The 19,023-nt window shown below is 43.6% G+C and overlaps 1 protein-coding gene across 1 annotated transcript in view; it reads left to right on the top strand.

The window, feature by feature from the left end:
• The window catches only part of PGM2L1 (phosphoglucomutase 2 like 1), a 46,291-nt gene that overhangs the window by 9,652 nt on the left and 17,616 nt on the right, over window positions 1-19,023 (top strand). The window contains exons 2-4 of the mRNA XM_056115977.1: window positions 13,046-13,213; window positions 16,916-17,022; window positions 18,241-18,325. Coding sequence (XP_055971952.1) covers window positions 13,046-13,213; window positions 16,916-17,022; window positions 18,241-18,325 — 360 coding nt within the window. The remainder of the gene's footprint in view (window positions 1-13,045; window positions 13,214-16,915; window positions 17,023-18,240; window positions 18,326-19,023) is intronic.

Here is a 19,023-nt window from a genome sequence, read left to right as displayed (position 1 = left end):
CTTGATTTTTAGATAGAGGCTCAGTGGCTCAGAATGCCTGGCTGGTGAGGCAGCGCTCTCAGCTTCAAATCTGGGTACCGCTGCTTGCTCCGAGCTCAATCCCGGCGTCTCTGTTCTGCTGTCCATGATCCCAGGAGCACAAACCATGCAGCCAGGCAATGATTATGCCCTCCAGTGAGCAGAGCCAGGAGCACAGCCCAAGGAGCACAGCCTGCAGTGAGCACCGTGGCTGAGAGCAAGCATCGCACCTTGGTGTGAGCTAAATGTGAGAGCCCCACTGCCAGGCGACTGTCACACCTGCTCCTTTCCTCCTAAGTACAGTGACAGTGACAAAGGGAAGGGGAGCATGGGAATCCATACACAGATCTCCTGTCAAGTACATGCAATGAAAAATGGCAGCTTCCTCTCTCCTCTGCCCTTCCCACATTTCAGTGATGCTACTGAGGTGCTCTGCCCTCTGCAAAGCATAAATAGTGCAGTTAGCACAAAGGAGCTCTGCAGGACAGTAAGGCCAGCTCACAAACACAGAGCAGACAGACGGAAAACATCCCTTGATGTACACATCGAGCTCGCCCATGCCAGCTTCCCAGAAGTGCCAGTGGATCGCAGTGAATAGCCAAGAAATCAACTTGGGTAAAAACGAGCGGCATGTAAAAGGAAGGAGAACAGAATGCATTTTTAAAAAGAAAAGTCATAGCGTCCACCCCCACCCCCACCCCCCAAAAAAACTAGAGGTAAGTTAAGGTTGAGGCAACCAGAAGCAGAAATGGGAGCCAGAGGGGCCAGAGGAGGCAAGCTGGAAAGGCATCCGTGACACTAACACACCAGGCACACACGACTGCAGGAGAAACAGCTGGAAAAGGAGCGGCTGTGTGCCATACGCCATCAAAATCTGGAAGCTGTGAGGAAGCTGTTATGGCTGGCTGCCTCGACCTCTGCAGAATGATTTCTCTGCAGAGGGAAGGAGGGAGGGAGAAAGCAAAGAGGAAAGGAGACCCAAATAAGCAAGCCCCTGCCTGTCCCGCCCCTCAAATGAGGCAAACTACTGGGCTTGGTCTTGAGCAGTTCACAGTTGTTTTTTAAAAAATCAGAAGGAGAGGGAAAAACATAAAATGGTTGCACTCCTTTACAAAATATGAAAAACAAAGCAAAAACCAGACTATGTGAATAATACCTACAGACAGTAGAAACAAGGGCCAAGAGGACTGGGCCAGGGTAGGAAGTTTGCCACCAAGGGGGAGGGGAAGTGTAGTTAGGAGAGAGAAGGGACCAACATGACAATGGTAGCTGTAAATGATCACTCTGGACAAGAACTGAGTGCTAAAAGGAGGTAAAGTGAAATGTACAAGGCCCTTTCGGTCCTAGCACTGCAAATCCTAGTGCCTAAAAGGAAAGAGAGGGGGATTGTGGGAAGAAAATGGGGAAAGAAAAGAGGCAGGCCGCGGAGGGTGGGGGATCCTGAGGGAAACTGAGGACATTGGTGGTGGAAAATGTAAGCTGGTGAAGGGATGGGTGGTGAAACATTGTATGACTGAAATTCTATCACGAACAACTGTGTAACTGTATATCATGGTGGTTCAGTAAAACACACACACACACACACACACACACACACGCATGCGCGCACACCAAAAACCAAGCCCAGTAGCTCTTGACACCCTCTGGAAAGACCAGGGAGACCTGCAGAGTAGGAAATGATTTGACTTGAGCCCACTTCCTGTTCTGCATTGTTCAGATGTTCTTAACCAGGTGCTTCCATGGTTTTCTATTTTGAGGATCGTCCTGATGACAAGCCACAAGTCTCCATTTTCTCATTGTGGTTCTAAAAAGCATACAATTGAGTAGCAAAGTCTATTTGAGTTTTGTGAAAATTTTTTTATCTTGCACATCTGAAACTGTCCCCTTAAATGGGTCAGTTCCTCCACCCCACCCATGTTAACAATTTTTTTCTGTTCCTCAGACCTTGACTATTTTCGAAACCTCATCAAAGTGCAGTCATAGTAATTGTCTTTTTGTGACTGCCCCCCCTTTTTTCACTTAACATCATGTCCCCCAGTTTCATCAAGTAGCATATGACAGGATTTCCTTTTTTGTTTGTTTTTTGGGGGAGGGAGGTAACTCCCATGTGGTGCTCACGAGCCCCAGGGCCCCTCCCAGCGATCCTTGGCCAACCAACTATTCACTGTGCTACTGTTGAAGTCCTCTAGGGCTGGGGATAACCTGGATCACCCCTGTGCCCTGGGACCTCCAGGGCTGCACCTGGGTTTGGGCAGAACAGGGATTGGCTGTAGGCAAGGCATGTACCATCTGTACCCCTATATTGTCTCTCCAACCCCAAATTTCTGTTTTTAGTATTGAATTGTATGTGTTGTAGTGTATTTATACATCTATCAGTGGTCTGTGGTTACCTTCTGTCATGTGCAGTGCTACTGTGGAAATGAGTATGTAAATACTGCCTCAAGATCTCTTTTTGGGGGCTGGAGAGATAGTATAGCATTTACCTTGGATGTAGCTGACCCTGGCTCCATCCCCCGCACCACCCTGAGGCCCTCCAACTGAGGCTCAGCACAGAGCTAGGAATAAGCCCTGAGCACTTATAGGTGTGGCTCCCAAACAAAACAAAAAACCGTTCACTTGTTTTAGCTATCTACACCAAATGGGATCGCTGGGACAAAATGTAGATATATATTTCTGAACAAAGTGTTATTTAAGCCTTGTCTTCTTGTTCAGTGTTTCATGCTGATTTCTTTCTAAATATGTTTCAGAAGTTTAGTGAAATCTCATCCACTCATCAGTGACCACTGACCTCTTTTTCTTTTGTATTGTGGATTTAGTCTTTTTCTTTACTGTCAGCTTAATAAATTCTCAGAAGACACAAGTGCCCGGTCTTTCATCTTCAACTAAATCTGTTATTTTATTTGTTTAAATTAAAATCGAAACTGGAAGCAACATGGGATATCCTGTTTTACATGGATTAAAAAAAAAAAAAAAGAAACACAGAAAACTCTGATCTATCCATACAATGGAGTATTAGTGATTTTGGGAGGTGGGGACCACACCCAGCTCTGTTCAGGGCTTACTGCTGACTCTGTGCTCGGAGATCACTCCTGGTGGTCTTGGGGGGACCATCAGGGTGCCAGGGATCAGTCCCAGGTCAACTACATGCAAAGGAAAACAGTTTTACCCACTGTACCATCTCTGGCCTCTGCCCTTTTTCTTTCATCGAGGATCTTTTGTTAATTCATTTTTTCCTACCATTAGAAGGTCTGCTTGCATGTATTTCTCATCTAGCACTACTCTTGCTATGTCTTCCTTTTTTCCTGTTTGCAAAATCTGAGAGCATGGTGAACGTAATAAAATTATCTTCATTTTTGTCCTTTTTACATTTTTTATACACTGGAAGGTTTTGTCTATGTGATACACTGGAAGAATTGGAAATAATCTGTCTCACCAGCTCAGATTGTCACAGCTTCTCACTGCCTAATCCACATCCGATTTCTTGTGTCTGTCTTTCCTTGTGGACGACCCCGCACGGGGAGCTTGTTGAGTTTGCAGTGGATGATTGGTTGGTTGATTTGCAGTGAGGTTAGGCCACACCCTGTGGTGCTCAGGGATTCTCCCAGCTCTGTGCTTGGGGTACCCAGTGCTAGAGATGCTGAACCCAGACCTCCCACATGCAAAGCCGGCATTCAGCCCGTAATGCTCTCTCTCCAGCCCTGGCTTGTTGATCGTTTTTTGTTTTTGATGACCTACTTCATAAGTCTGTTTCGTTTTTCTTCATAGAAATATTTTCCCCCAAAGTAAAAAGTACATTAGTCATGTGGTGCAGCTTTTACTGCAGGAATATTCGCACCCCCTCTAACCCCCTCCCCCCGCCCCGAGTTAGTTTAGTGTTCTGTGCATTAATGGTGAATATGCTGCCCTCTGGTGTTGGGAGGTAGTGGAGCAAAAAATTGGTGCTGATGGAGAAGACTAACTAGGCGACACCCAGCCAAGCTAGGAAAAGTCATATTTAATGCCCAAGAGAATGTGAAAGTTCAGTGTATTCTGTTGTTCAGATGCAAAGGCCTTTTGGATTTAAGCTAACTAGAACCTTCCTTGTTAGGAAATCTAAAGCCATGGTCTAATTTTGTGAGTCTTATTCTTATGTCATTTTCCCTCTGGAATATTTCATTGTTAAAGGTAAAGGTAAAGGCCCTCCTGTTGTTCGTCGATTTGCTCGAGCAGGCCCAGTAACGTCTCCATTGGAGACTTTGTTGTTACTGTGTCTGGCATATCGAATACTCTCGGTAGCTTGCCGGGCTCTCCGAGAGGGGCAGAGGAATCGAACTCGGGTCGGCCATGTTGGCTGCGTGCAAAGCAGACGCCCGACCCGCTGTGCTATCGCTCCAGCCTTGTTATGCAAGGAAAAATGAGGAGGAAATAAATCATTTATAAGTATGGAAAAACCTTCAATATATATTAACCAAAAATAGAAAAGTTGTAAAACGTCATGTGCAATTTGATTATTGTAGGAACACATGTATATTATATATAAAATTTGATAATCATACCTATATATGTAATACATGTGTATATGTATATAACGTACACATAAAAATATAAATGTAGTCAATATGTAATTATATAATACATATGTATAATATATACATGTATAATCACATTAAAATGTCTTCCACATATAATCAATCATAAATGTATTATAATTGTATGGTTATATATATTAAAAGAAGATAAAGCAAAACCACTTCTTTTTTTTTAATTAATTAATTTTGAATACCCATCCCTCCACCAGTAACCATTTCCCACCACCACGGATCCCAGTAACCCTCCCACCCCCCATCCCCCCCATCCCACCCTGCCTCTGTGGCAGGGCATTCCCTTTTGTTTTCTCTTTCCTATCAAAACCACTTTAGTTTGTATATGTCGTTAAAGTTCTGCAGGTACCTGACCAACAACAATACTGGCTTCCCACAAAGGAGGAAAAGTGTGGTTTTTGAGAGTAAAATAAGTTCTGTCAAAAAGACCATGTAAGCAGAATTTGACCTGAGCCCTAGTGGGTAAGAAGGATTGGAATAGATCCTGGGTCTGAGGGCAGAGAATTCATGGCTGGTGCAAATTAAAATGGGAAATGAAACTGATCAGGGAAGTGAAACCCAAGAGTGGGCGCACAAGAACAAAGAGGAGATTGTTTTGTTTTAAGTCAAGTCTAGCGTGGGTGTTGGAGAGCTGTGGCTTTAAAAAGGCAAATCGAACCAGTATTTACTGAGTGGTCATGTGCCAGGCATGAACTAGATGCTTCCATGTAAAAAGTTTCTTGATCTATCTAAGAATTGTTTGAGGTCGTTAGTTTCACTTTTCAGGGTGTACACAAAGTCAGGCTCAGACTAAGGAGGATCCCAAACCTCAAAGGTTCTGAGCTTCTGTGCCCTTTTGTTACCTGATCCCACCCTCTAAACCTTCGCATTCACTGTAATTGAGATTGGACTGTTGGTTCTCAGTTGATTAATTTCCCTGCATTATGTAATTAGGATGAACTAGGTTAGATTAGTGAAAGGTAGCCTGGAGACCCTTCTAGAGATATAAATATAGACGTAAATATAGACGTTTAGGCTTTTCTTTTCTTTTCTTTTCTTTTTTTTTTTGCTTTTTGAGTCACACCCGCGATGCACAGAGTTATTCCTGGCTCTGCACTCAGGAAGTACCCCTGGCGGTGCTCAAGGATCCTTACGGGATGCTGGGAATCGAACCTGGGTTGGCCACGTGCAAGGGAAATGCCCTACCCGCTGTGTTATTGTTCCAGCCCCCTAAATATAGACCTTTTACATAAGGAAGTTTATAGACCTTCTAAGAGAGCAAAAATAAGACTGAAATACATTAATTTCTCTCTTCTTTTGATGGGGAGTAGTTTGGGCCACACCCAGCACTCACTCCTGACTGTGCTCAAAGTTTGGGGGAACCCAGAGATAGAACCTGAGTTTTTACGATTGCTCTACCCCCTACTTTCAGATCTTGAATTGAAAATTCTTTTTTGTTTTTGTTTATGGGCCACACCTGGCGGGTGGTGCTCAGGGCTTACTCCTAGCTCTGCGCTCATGGACCATTCCTGGACTGAGCTTGGGGAACATACGGGCTGTCTGGGGTTGAGCCCAGTTCACCAAGGCAAGATCCGTGCCCACTGTACTATTTCTCTAGCCCCCGAATTGGAGATTCCTGACTAACTTGAGTCTTCAGTATCTTCAAACAGATTTTCAAACCTGTATTTTATCTATATTTTCTCATCATTGTAGGAAAGTTGCCCAGATGTCTGTCATTACTAGAACCGGCAATCTTTCTTCTCAACTGTAGTTCCCGGAAGAGCACAGTCTTATGTACAAAAGTCACCTTTATGTACTCACCCTTCTATATATTCAACTCTGTGTATTCAGTCTTATCTCCCAGAGCAGTACTGCAAATTGTATTTGGACATGTGCTTCATTGCAGATGGTGGGCTGTTACCACATCACGGTGTTACTCTGTAAACTTGAATACTTGACTCCAGCAAGACAGTTATTTTTGTTTTGTTTTTGCTAAGCATTCTATAAGGGTGTTTTTGAGGGGGTGGGTAGTTGGAGGGGGCTTGGGCCATACCCAGCGTTGCTTAGGGTTGACTTCTCTCTCTGATCAGGGATCACTCCGGCACTACTTGGGACCAGATGTGGTGCTGGGGATTGAATTGGGGTTGGCCAGGCACAAGGAAGACACATTGACCCCTGTACTGTCTTTCCAGACTCCTTTGCTAAAATCCTTCAATTCTAGAATATTAAGCACATACTTAAGAGGTTCTAATTTTAGTTTTTATTGTTGAGGTAACAGCGTTGTGATAGTGTTAGTCTTTAGTCTTTTGACATAACAAAGTTGCTGCCCCTGCATCACTGTCCTTATGTTACCTCTAATCCACCTCTTCCTCCTCCTCCTTGGCCACCCCCCACCCCCAGTTGATAACCTCAGTTCTGTCGTTTCGGAACAACAGTGTGTTATCATTAGATACTGTTCAGTCCTTTGTTTTGTTTCTTTATATGCCACATAAGAGCGAGAGCATCCGGTATTTGTCCTTCTCCCTCTGGCTTATTGAACTTAACACGAAGCCCTCTAGTGCTCCACATTGTAGCCAGAGGCAAGATTGCATCTTTTCTTACAGGTAAGTCGTATCCCCTTGTGGATATAAAGCACAACTTCTTTACCCCACTCCTCTGTCACTGAACATTTGGGTTGTTTTCAGATCTTGGCTGCGGTTCTTGGCACTGCAGTGAACAACAGGTGAGCCTCTGTCTTTCCGAGTTAATGTCTTTGTATTTGGGGGCTAGAGGCCCAGGAGTGGAGTTTCCGGATCCTAGCCCACATTCTGTTCTTCCGCTGAAACTTTGGAATGCTGCACTTGAGAGGCAGTGTCTGTTCCTTCCTCTATAGCCTGGCAGAGCCTTGGAACTGTCTTGTGAAGCACAGTGCCGTGGAAGTGCAGCTTCCTAAGCGCTAAGTCTGGGTTACCAAGCTTCACCTGACTTGCCCGCTCTGGAGACACTTGCCCATGGAATATTGAGAGGGAGCCTTGGCCCGATAGAGTGACCATTACAGGCGTTCCAGGGGACAACTCCTGCCTGGTCCCAGCTGACAGCCAGAATCCCTTCCAGAAAGATCAGTGAGCAGGCCCGAATCCCAGGCTGTGCTCTTTCTGAAGTCGTGACCCGCAAAAACAACCAGGAAATAGTACTTGATGGCTCTAAGCCGTTGAACTTGGAGTGCTGTCTTAGCCCTGTCATAGTAATGAATAGATCCTCCCTTCTCAGCACTCGGGCTTCATTTGGAGGGGTGCTCCTCAGCAGTGCTCTCATATGGAGAGGTGCTCCCTCACTGGGGGCAAGGGGATACTCTGGGCAGTTCCTGGCTTTGCTGTGCTTGGGTTCAGCGATGTGGTGCTGCCCACATGTGGCAGGCTGGGTGCCACGCTGGTGCCTACTCAGTGGGCCGTAGAACTGTGATCACACCTGGGCCTGCTGCTTGCAGGGCATGTGCTCAGCCCTTTGCACTCTCTCCCAAGGCTTAAGAGTTTTCTTACTTTTCAGCAGCATTTTAGGACCCAAATTTGGATCTTGTTTTCATTTTCTTTTCCTTGGTACTCGGAATAGTCTATTAGGCAGGGAAGTAAAGACATGCCTTCAAACTTAATGAAACTAATACCGAATCATGATTTCTTTAGTCCCAAGTTTTCCCTCACCCTCCACCTCCAATTTCTGCTCATTTTTAATCCAGATACTAGTTTGTCAAGTTATCTTTCCCTGACTCTGCTCTTTACCCTTTTTTTCATTATAAATTAGATGAGTATCCTGCGTTCTCCTGTGTAGCCCCAAAGCCCCCAAATTTAACTAACGTGTTAAGGATGATTGGTAACAGAAATACCAATTCCTTCCATAAAATTGGCAGTCTTTTGGGGGAGGGGGAGAGACATGGCAATGCTGAGAGTTCACTCCTGGCTCTACATGCAGGAATTACTCCTGGCAGTGCTCAAGGATATGGGATGCCAGGGATCGAACCCAGGTCAGCCGTGTGCAAGGCAGATGTCCTGCCCACTGTACCATCTTTCCGGCCCCGAGATTAAAATCTTATAAATAGAAATTTGTGGTAAAAAAATAATAGTCTGTGAAAGGAGACAGAGTGATAATACAGTGAGTAGGGTTTTTGCCTTGCACACAGCCAACCCAGCACCGCACATGGTCCTCTGAGCCTGCCCAGGGTAATTACTGAGCTCAGGGCCAGGAGTAACCACTCAGCATTGCCAGGTGTGGGCCAAAAGCAACAACAAAAAGTTTGTGAGGTAAAAAGTATTCATGTATACACATAGTAGGGGTTTTTCTGAGTAATAAAATATCCAAACAACACAAATATGCAATAGAAATTAGTTGCTTTTCTTGGAGTTTTTGTTTGTTTTTGGGTCATACCCAGCAGTGCTTAGGACTTCCTCCTGGCTCGGTGCTCAGGGATCACTCCTGGTGGCCTCAGGGGACCATATGGGATGCCGGAGATGGAACCTGGGTCAGCCATGTGTAAGGCAAACACTGTCGCTCCAGCCCCCAAATTAGTTACTTTTCTATCCTTTTCTACCTCAGGCTCTACCTCTGATTTCCCCATTATTCTGTGTGTGTGTGTGTGTGTGTTTTAGTTATTTGAAATTTTTCATTTTGACTCATACATTCTTGTGTTTTGCCCGTGCCATCATTTCTTTGAGCTCATTAAACATCCTCATCGTAGTGTCACTAATGGCACCTTCTGTGGGTTTACTGGTGTTGTTTATGTCTTTAGCGATACTGATTTTGCTCATTGAGCTTGGTGGGCTGCTGTGTTTTCCCCGTTGGTTTTTTAATGTTCTTGCTGTGCTCAGAGCAGAGTCTTTGTTGTTAGACCCCCCCGGAAGGTGCTGAGGGCTTAAGCTGTTCTTACTCTCTTTCTTCTTTGTTGGTCCTCACCAAATGCCAGGAAGCATTGCTGTGAGCAGCGTGTAACTTGCTGAGTAGGTCTCCTGTGTGACTGCTTCAGGAGCTGTGGTGTGGGTCTGTTTAAGGCTGCCAGGACCTCACCGGAAGGAGGGAGCTCTGCCCCTGTTCCGGAGCAGGCCCGGGATGTCAGCAGGAGGCAGCCTCACCTGGGATGTTGAAGTTGGTCAGGAGCTGTGGTGTGACCCATTTATCTGGCCCAGGTCAGGCATGGAAGCTCATTATTGAAGATTTTAAGAATTTTAAATAAAATTCAAGTGTAATTTCATCATCTGAATGGAAAATCTGTGATGAAGAGATTGATCGCCTCTTTTAGTTATAGCTGTTAAGTGTAAGCATCGACTTTTAATTGAATGCCTACTTAGGAAATAGTGGCAAAGTCTGAGTTTTAGAAAGATTTAAATTGCCTGCTGTGGGTCAGGGTGACAGTAGAGCACAGAAGGCACTTGCCTTGGACACAGCTGACCCAGGTTCATTCCATGTTATCCCAGATGGTTCCCTGAGCACTGCCAGAAGTGATCCCTGAGTGCAGAGCCAGGTATAAGCCCTGAGCACCACTGGGTGTACCCCCTTCTCCCCCCCCCCACAAAAAAAGCCCCATGCCTGTCACTATAATCAACTGTTTTTGCCATACAATATCTAATGCATTATAATTCTTTTCCCATTTTTATTTTTCTCTTAATTTATAGACTTTTTCAGAATCAGAAATTTTCAATGTGTTGGTTGCAATGTACCAAAAGGAATGAACTAACTGGTATTGCAATGTACTAGTATACTGGTGCAGTATCCTAATAGAGAATGGGATTTCTGGGTCCTGCTTTATACGCTGAGCAATGGAACACTGAACCTAGTGTCTGGTGAATCATGTTCATTTAACTGTGATAAAAAAAAACTGAGGGTAGGGTGAGCTTTGGGTCATTTCTGGTGGTGTTCAGGCTTTGACCCCTGGTAGCATTTAGGAGACCACTGTATATCGTGGCGAAGATGGAAACAGGGTCAAACACACAGGCCATGCCAGCGAGCGCCTGACCCCTGGACTCTCTCCAACCCAGGAATATTGCCTTGTAATCAGGAGTGATTGTTATTATTAAAAGCATTATTAACCTGCCCTTCACAATTACTTTATTTATGAGATGGAATTGGCTTTAGTATCACACCAACCTGTATTCAATTCCTGTTTATTTTCAAACAATTTTCTAAATTTCAAATCCATTTTAATGTAGACAAAAGCCACAACTGTGATACAATTCAACAATTGAAATTGACTAGATAACAAAGCTGCAATATTAAAATCAAGTATAAAAAATCTTTTTTTAAATGTGAAAATTGTTACCTCTCATCACAGGGTTGTTAAGTCCTTTTCTAAGAATTTATTAAGCTGTTTGTTGCTGGTTGAGTCATCTGTGTTGTTGTTTGTGTTTGTTGAGTCTGGTGGCCTACTGTGTTACTTTCCCATCTAATTTAGTGTGCTCCTACTGGAATTTCAGTATTGAGGAATTAGGAGGTGTCCATGGTCCAGAGGCATTAGGATCTATGGTTTGGGGCCAGACCATGGCGGCAGATCTGGGAGGTGGGCGGACTGCCAGGGCTTCCAGAGTATGGGGGTAGGGAGGTTGTTCACCCCAACTCTGAGAAACACCAGAGTTCTCAGCCTGGGTACTGGGGTACCTGTAATTTTTCACAGATTGGCATCTGCAGAGAGTGTTCCTGAAGTGGTGGAGTTGAACCCTGGGCGTGGCTGCAGTGGTGGGGGTGTGGGTGGCTGTTGGGCTTCAGTAAGGTGGTACTTGGCCTGTCCGCCTCCTGAGGGCACCCTGGAGGTTTGGGCTACAGGGATCAGTGTTTGCTTGGATTTTAGCTACTTGGCGTGCATCTCCTGGGAGATTTAGTCAGGAATCCTCAGATCCTGTTTAGACATCTAATATTAGCATCTTGTTTCGGGGGCCCTTTTCTACATCTTAATTCCTCGTGTATATTCTTATCGGATGTTGTCATGAGCATTCCATAGGAGTAAATCTTTCTGTTCAGGGATTGCTGTGGGCAGAGAAATATATGGGCCAAAAGACAGAGGCAGTTTAAAAGTTGGGAGTTGCTGTGAAGTTGCTTTATAAAAGAGGATCCCAGTTTCATTGTTGCTAACTCCATGATGTTGCCATGGACCACTTATGGCATTGTAGCTTTCCCAGGCTTCCCTGTTGTTTTCTATTCTTAATGTCTAGTTTCTAACACTAATATCCTCCCAGTTTGTGCGACCTCTCCTATCAAATCTGGTGGTGTATTAGACATTGGAATAATATGATAGTAGCCCAGGGTTACTACTGGGGTTCTCTCTCAATTCATATTTTGGGGGGTGACGTGGTACTCAGGGCTTACTCCTGGCTCTGTGCTCAGGGATCACTCCTAGTGGGCTCAGGGGACCATATGGGGTGCGAGGGATTGAATCAGGTCAGCCACATACAAGGCAAGTGCCTTACCCACTGTATTATTTCTCCAGCCTCCTCAATTCATATTTTTATGTAGGCTGTATATTTGTTAGTGTGTGTTTAATTGAATGTAGATGCCTATGGCATATGTGTTGTATGTAATTTAAGCAAATTATTTCAGTTAATCACAATTTCCATATCTTCCCACTAGTTTGTGTATGATATGGACACTGGTTACTTTAATTTCTACTGTAATCAAAAAATCTTTCTTGTTTAAGCTACGTACAGTTGGCCATTGAACAGCATGTGGTTGAGGGGTATGTTGGCACATGGCCACGCGCGTGTATGCATAGAGATGTACATGTGATTACATATATCCAAATAAATTATATATATATATATTTTTTTTCTTTCTTTAGGCTGCTGGAAACTTATTTTCATTATTGTTTCTATGTGGCCCTGCTTCTTAAGCCACATTTGGTGAATTTCACTTTCATTCTTAGCAAAGTTTACATTTAACAACTAAGAACTTTAGCGTCCAGTTTTTTCTAGAGATCAGTTAAATGGTTTTTTTTTTTACTTTAAATGAGGATTATCTATTTGAATTATGTATGTATTATATAGACATGTTTTGATGGCATTGCAGTAGTAGTGTCTATATTTATTTTAAAAGAATGAATTAGTTTTGTTTCCACTAGAACTTTATGTTTGCTTCCATAACTTAGGATTTTGTTTGTGTCGCCTTTTTTTTGGATACACACTGGTGTGCTCTGGGATCGAACCAGTTGGCTGTGTGCCAAGCAAGGGGGCCAAAGAGAGAGCGTCTGCTATACCATCTCTTTGGCCCTCGGTTTAGTCTTTAAAATCTTGAGTCCGGTCATAAAAATTTGACAATGGGAGCTACTTATGTCTTCCTCAGAGGGCGTGGCTCCTTTGGGAACTTAGTCAGCGGCAGGTATTGTATCACTGGAGCCAGGCTGCAGATGCAGGTGTGATGTGTGCCTAGTACTTACTGCTTTCACTGCAGGGGTTCATAGTAGAACTCTGCTTGTGATCTTGGCTACATTTAATGTTACGACTTCTTCTTTTTAACAGAATCCCAAAACAAAAGAGCAGATTGAAAATCTGTTGCGGAATGGGATGAACAAGGAGCTGAGAGATCGGCTCTGCTGCCGTATGACCTTTGGGACCGCAGGGCTGCGCTCGGCTATGGGGGCAGGATTTTGCTATATTAATGACTTAACAGTTATACAGTCAACTCAGGTGAGTAGTATAAAGCACCATGTGTGTGCTCTGCTTTTTAATCATTATTTTTCCCTTTCTAAATTAGATAGTATCTTTCTTTAAAATGATCTTTATACCAGGGAAGGTGATCTCTTTGAAGAAAAAAAAAATGAGGTCTGACTGAAAGTTCTTAGGATTTAACTGAAATTATATATATTTTAATGTCACAGACTTACTTTCTGATTGAGTCATTTTGATGGCCTCTGACACTTCACAAAGTGACAGTGTTACTTTGCATTTAAAACAAGAAGATGAATTTGCCATGCCCAATTAGTATAAAGAAACAAACTCAAAAATAAGTTTGCTACCTATTTTGGTGTTATGTCTATTCATAAAAATTAATCAGTATTTGGAAATCTTTCCCCATATTTTCTATGTATTCCTTTGAAAGTTTTTAAGAGTGTGTGATGTGATGCAGCCTGGATTATTTCTCCCCAGTTTACTGCAGCTTGTTTTAGAAATTGATTTCTTTTCAGTGACTCATCCTTACTTCTTGAAGTTGCTTCACTTTTGAGGCCAATAATGCTTGTACCGTACACTGAAACTAGTTCAGGGCTAGAGCATCTCTCAGACATTATTACTTTAATTGATACTGTAAACCATCTAGCTTTGCCCTGAGGGGGATTCTCTAAAACCAAGGGCTAATGCAGGAATGTGGGGAAGAGGGATGACAAAATGGCGGAACAGGTAAGCTACAAGCCACCTTCCCTGCCTCATTCCCTCTCTAAGTCTCCATCCAGAGACACTACATTCAACCTCTGTTCTTTTTCCCAAGTTTCTTAGATGCTCCATTTCTCCCCACTTCCCTTCCCTTTTGTTGTGCTGTCCTGGGGGTGTGCACACTCGAAAGTGGTGTCCATGTACTTGGTTGCTGGACCCTGGAGATCACACCACTGGGATCCCTGTGATAGTGCCACCAGGATCACATGCACCGATGTGGGGCAGTGCTAGGAGTCAAGCTTACGCCTCGAGCCGGCAAGGCCTGTGCCCTACCACAGAGCCACAGCCCCATGTTCCATAAGCTTTCCATTCTTTCCTTTTATAAGTAAAAAAAAAAATTCAGTAAAGAACTGTGATTTACAGTTATGATAGTTGAGTTCTAGACATATAGTGTTCTAGTATCAATCCCATCACCAGTGTCACCTACCCTCCACTTCCATGCCACCTTGACAGGCATGTTAGAAAGCTTGGTTGTCGTAGTTTGGAGCTCCTGTTTTCAGTGTGGTTGATTCTGTAGTTTGAATATACAGGTATACCACCCCCACACACCATAACTGACAGACGCAAGGCCCTAGACCCATGTTCCCCTGTTACTTCCCTTTTTTATCTTTTTATAAAAATATGGGCCACACCCAGCAGTGTTCAGGGAAGAGTCATCCACACATTCCGAGGACTGCAATCAGGCTTGTGTTCCATTACTTGAGCCATATCCCAACCCTGTAAGCTTTTGAATGAAGATTCCTTGACCTTACAAATGGGGTGAAGCAGGTACTTAAATATCAATTTCTATACAAGTACAAATTTTTCAAAGAGTTGAAATGATCTAAGAGTTGGTGAAGAAGAAAAGCCAGTTGGAATCTGATTCTCAAGCACCAGCCCTATACAGGGACTAAGTTTTGGTTATTTTGGGGTCACACCTAGTGGTGCTCAGGGCTTACTCCTTTACTCTGTGCTCAGACATCATTTCTAGCAATGCTCAGGGGATCATGTGGGGTTCTTGGAATCAAACTGGTTTCAGCTGTGTGCAAGACAAGTACCTGAATGCGTGTAAACGATCTCTTTGACCCTAAAATGAAGAGAATAACATATGAGTTTTTAGGATAATAGCATTATTAGAAACAGCTTGATGAATGAACCCATTTGAGCTATATTAAAAATGCATGAAAATATAAATGCATCACAAATTAAGAACTGTAAACAATAATAGTTAAATGAACCAGGAAAGTCCAGAAGTCACTGTGAATTTATCAGATTCTGTCACATAGTTACTTAATACCTTCCGTATAGTAAGTCTTTAATAAGTAGTATAACTTGGGGCTGGAGCGATAGCACAGCGGGTAGGGCGTTTGCCTTGCACGCAGCCGACCCGGGTTTGATTCCCAGCATCCCATATGGTCCCCTGAGCACCGCCAGCTGTGATTCCTGAGTGCATGAACCAGGAGTTACTCCTGTGCATCGCCGGGTGTGACCCAAAAAGCAAAAAAAAAAAAAAAAAGTAGTATAACTTAATTTTAGTTGAATGAATGGCGTTTAGCCAGTCATTAAATGGACCTTCAGAAATATGGAAGGCAGAAACAAAAATAGAAATGGGATCTGCATTTCTTTTCGGGGTAGTTGTAAAGACTAATTGTGGCAGTATTCATAGAAGTAGTTTTAAAGGACTATAACAACATGAAGAGTTAAGTTTTCTATAAGAGTGATACCTGGCAGTGTTCAGAGCCACATTTGGTCCTGGTGATGCCCAGGTCCCACCCGGCCACATAGATTGGTGCTCATGAACCCATGTGGTGCCAGGGGTTGCAGGTCAGGCCTTGTACACACTGAGCATGTGCTCTATTGCTTTACCCATGTCCCTGGCCTGGAAATGTTAATTTTGGTTATAAAAGTGTTTCATAAGTTTAGCAAATTATTCAAAAGATAGTTACTTGGTCTTAATGTATTTTTGCTAGAAAATGCTTTAGTATTATTATTTTCTTTCCCTTGACTGGAATTGTTCTAGTTTATAATAGTTTCTTGCTGTGAATTGTGCCAGCGCCATGATTTAAGTGGAAGAGCACACACCCCCATATGTGCAGGACCCTGAGTTCAACCTTGGGCACCACCTGGGCCCCTCCCTTGGCACTACTGGGTAAAGACCTGGTAGCCCTCAAGTACCAAGCCACAGGGCCAGAGCATTGCTGGCCCAACCTGCCCCGACCCCGCAAAAAAAAAAAAAAAAAACAACAAGGAATTATAAATAGGATCAACCAAGTCAAGAGATTTTCTAGTGGCAGGACTAGGGGAGAGGCCCGGCATTGCCTGCAGGTCTGAGGCTGTGAGTTCGCACTGCACAAGCTGCCCTTTCTGAACCCTGTGCAATCATGCAATCTCTGGTCCACTGCAGCCTGGGGTGTTCCAGCATGATGGCTGAACTACAGGACCCCTGGAAGGCACTCCCCACCCCCTCATTCCACATGCTCTACAACTAAGGCGGGGGGGATGGAGGAGGGTGGAAAGAAATGTTCTAATGAAGGTTTTTGTTTCTGGTTTTAAGTTTGTGTCATAAAGAAGTCTAATCTTTTAATTAGCTCTTTAGTCCTATGACTTAGCAAGGAAATAAATGGTCAAATTCTGTTCTCTAGGGCCTTAGGGCAGGGAAAATTTGGGCTCTTCTAACAATGTTTTTGTTTTGTTTCAAATCAAGCTGACTCTCTTGTTCTTCTATTTCCCCTAATGTTTTATGTGTCATATCAGACCTAATGATTACATTAAGTGACATTGCTATGGTATTTGAGAACTCCAGAAATACATCTTTGTTATCTCACATTTGTGAGTTGAACAGTTTTGGTCTCACATTAGTAAACATGGACTTAAAGATGGAGCCCTAGAAGCCAGAAGGCAATGCAGAGAGGAAGACTCAAGAGACTCGATGGCGTGAAATGTGCGGGTCGGGAATTCATCTTCTGTGTGGCTCTGCTTCAGGGCATGTACAAGTACCTGGAGAGATGCTTTTCGGACTTCAAGCAGAGAGGCTTTGTCGTTGGCTACGACACCCGGGGCCAAGTGACGAGCAGCTGCAGCAGCCAAAGGTACTGTGCAGATTGCTTCCCAGCTTCCGCCGATGGCAATGTCTCTTTGTCCAGCATGGATTTCTGAAGTAGGAATGGTCAAATAGAACTGTGCTCATGGAGCAGAAACAAGCGTTTCCGAGAGTAGTCTTAGCTTCTCCAGAAAGGAGTCAGATCTTTTAAAGACTCAGAATTAGTGTTTGGAATGACATTAGCCTGTGTTATAATTTTAACATTTAGCAAAGGCACGGGATAGAAGTGATGGTATGACTTGTGTTTTCTCATTGAAGTTCTTTTTGATTAGATGGAGGTTGTTTTCATACCTAGATAATCTTAATCATTATAATAGTGATTTTTTTTTTTTTGCTTTTTGGGTCGTACCTGGCAAGATGCACAGGGGTTACTCCTGGCTCATGCACTCAGAAATTACTCCTGGCAGTGCTCAGGGGACCATATGGGATGCTGGGAATCGAACCTGGGTTGGCTGCTTGCAAGGCAAACACCCTACCTGCTGTGCTACTGCTCCAGCCTCGTGATTTCTTTTCTTTTTTTTTCTTTTCTTTCTTTTTGTTGTTTTTTTGGTTACACCTGGCGATGCACAGTGGTTACTCCTGGCTCTGCAATCAAGAATTACCCCTGGCGGTGCTCAGGGGACCATATGGGATGCTGGGAATCAAACCCGGGTTGGCTGCATGCAAGGCAAAAGCCCTACCTGCTGTGCTATTGCTCCAGCCCTGTGATGTCTTTTCTTAAGGAGTAGTTTTGCATGCTCTTTTTATCAGAGTCTCATTGCACTTTCTTCCTTCTTTGCTTTTTTTTTTCTTTTTTGGCTTGATATGTTTTATTTCTTAGGAAAAGTGCCATCTGATAAATAAGAAAAGAGGAAGAAATTGACATCTCAATTCTGTTTATTTTTAAGTTCCTTTAAGAGTGTTGGGGGTAGGGGCAGTTCCAGCGGTTGAAGGCCACATGTGCACCACATAGAATCCATTAAGTCCCATCCCCAGATCTAGTTAGTGATTAGTGATTTTAAGTTGGAGTATGATGCTGAAATAACCAGTTGACTACTATGTATTCATAACAATTATAGTATGAACCTTTTGTTCTTTCAGTTTTCATTTGTCACAATGGGAGGGATATATTCACAGCTTCAGACTGCTAATAATTTTGTGGAAGGTATTTTTGGCTAGCTGAATGGCCAGCTAAGGTCTAAGTGAAAGCTGTCTCTCTCTCCTTTAGACTTGCTAAGCTCACTGCTGCTGTCTTACTGGCCAAAGATGTTCCTGTGTACCTTTTTTCAAGATACGTTCCTACACCTTTTGTAGTAAGTATGTTGTGTTATTGATTGTACAGTTTACTGCTTTTGGAAAAATTTCTTCGTTCAGGCAGAATTCTATCATCCCAAAACCATAGAGACAGCTGAGTAGAAAAGAAGGGTTTCTTGGCTAGAGAACAACATACAAATTGGGTAGTTAGTCAGGCCAAAAAAGGCATCAGAAAGAGCAAGCTTCAGAGTGGAAAGTGAGTGGAGGTCTGTTTTTTTAAAAAAGCAGAGTTAGGATGACAAAAGTCTATACGTATTTAGACCTTTTCCAGGAAAAATCTTTATGACATCTTTACATCTTTATGACATATTTATGACATCTTTATGATATCTTTACATCTTTATGACAGGGAAGGGTTAGAATGAGGAGATGAGGAATATAACAGTGAACATATAAAATCATATACCCAAATGCAGCGATAGCACAGCGGGTAGGGCATCTGCCTTGCACGCAGCCAACATGGCCAACCCGAGTTCGATTCCTCCGCCCCTCTCGGAGAGCCCGGCAAGCTACCGGAGAGTATCTCGCCCGCATGGCAGAGCCTGGCAAGCTCCCCGTGACGTACTTGATATGCCAAACACAGTAACAAGTCTCATGATGGAGACGTTACTGGACCCGCTCGAGAAAATCAATGAACAACGGGAGGACAGTGGAGAGCCCGGCAAGCTACCAAGAGTATCCCTCCCTCACAGGCAGA

This window comes from Sorex fumeus, unplaced genomic scaffold (assembly GCF_029834395.1).
Source record: "Sorex fumeus unplaced genomic scaffold, SorFum_2.1 ptg000030l, whole genome shotgun sequence".
NCBI lineage: Eukaryota > Metazoa > Chordata > Mammalia > Eulipotyphla > Soricidae > Sorex > Sorex fumeus.
The sequence above is the reverse complement of the archived record's forward strand: the minus strand, read 5'-3'. Positions and strand labels throughout refer to the sequence as shown.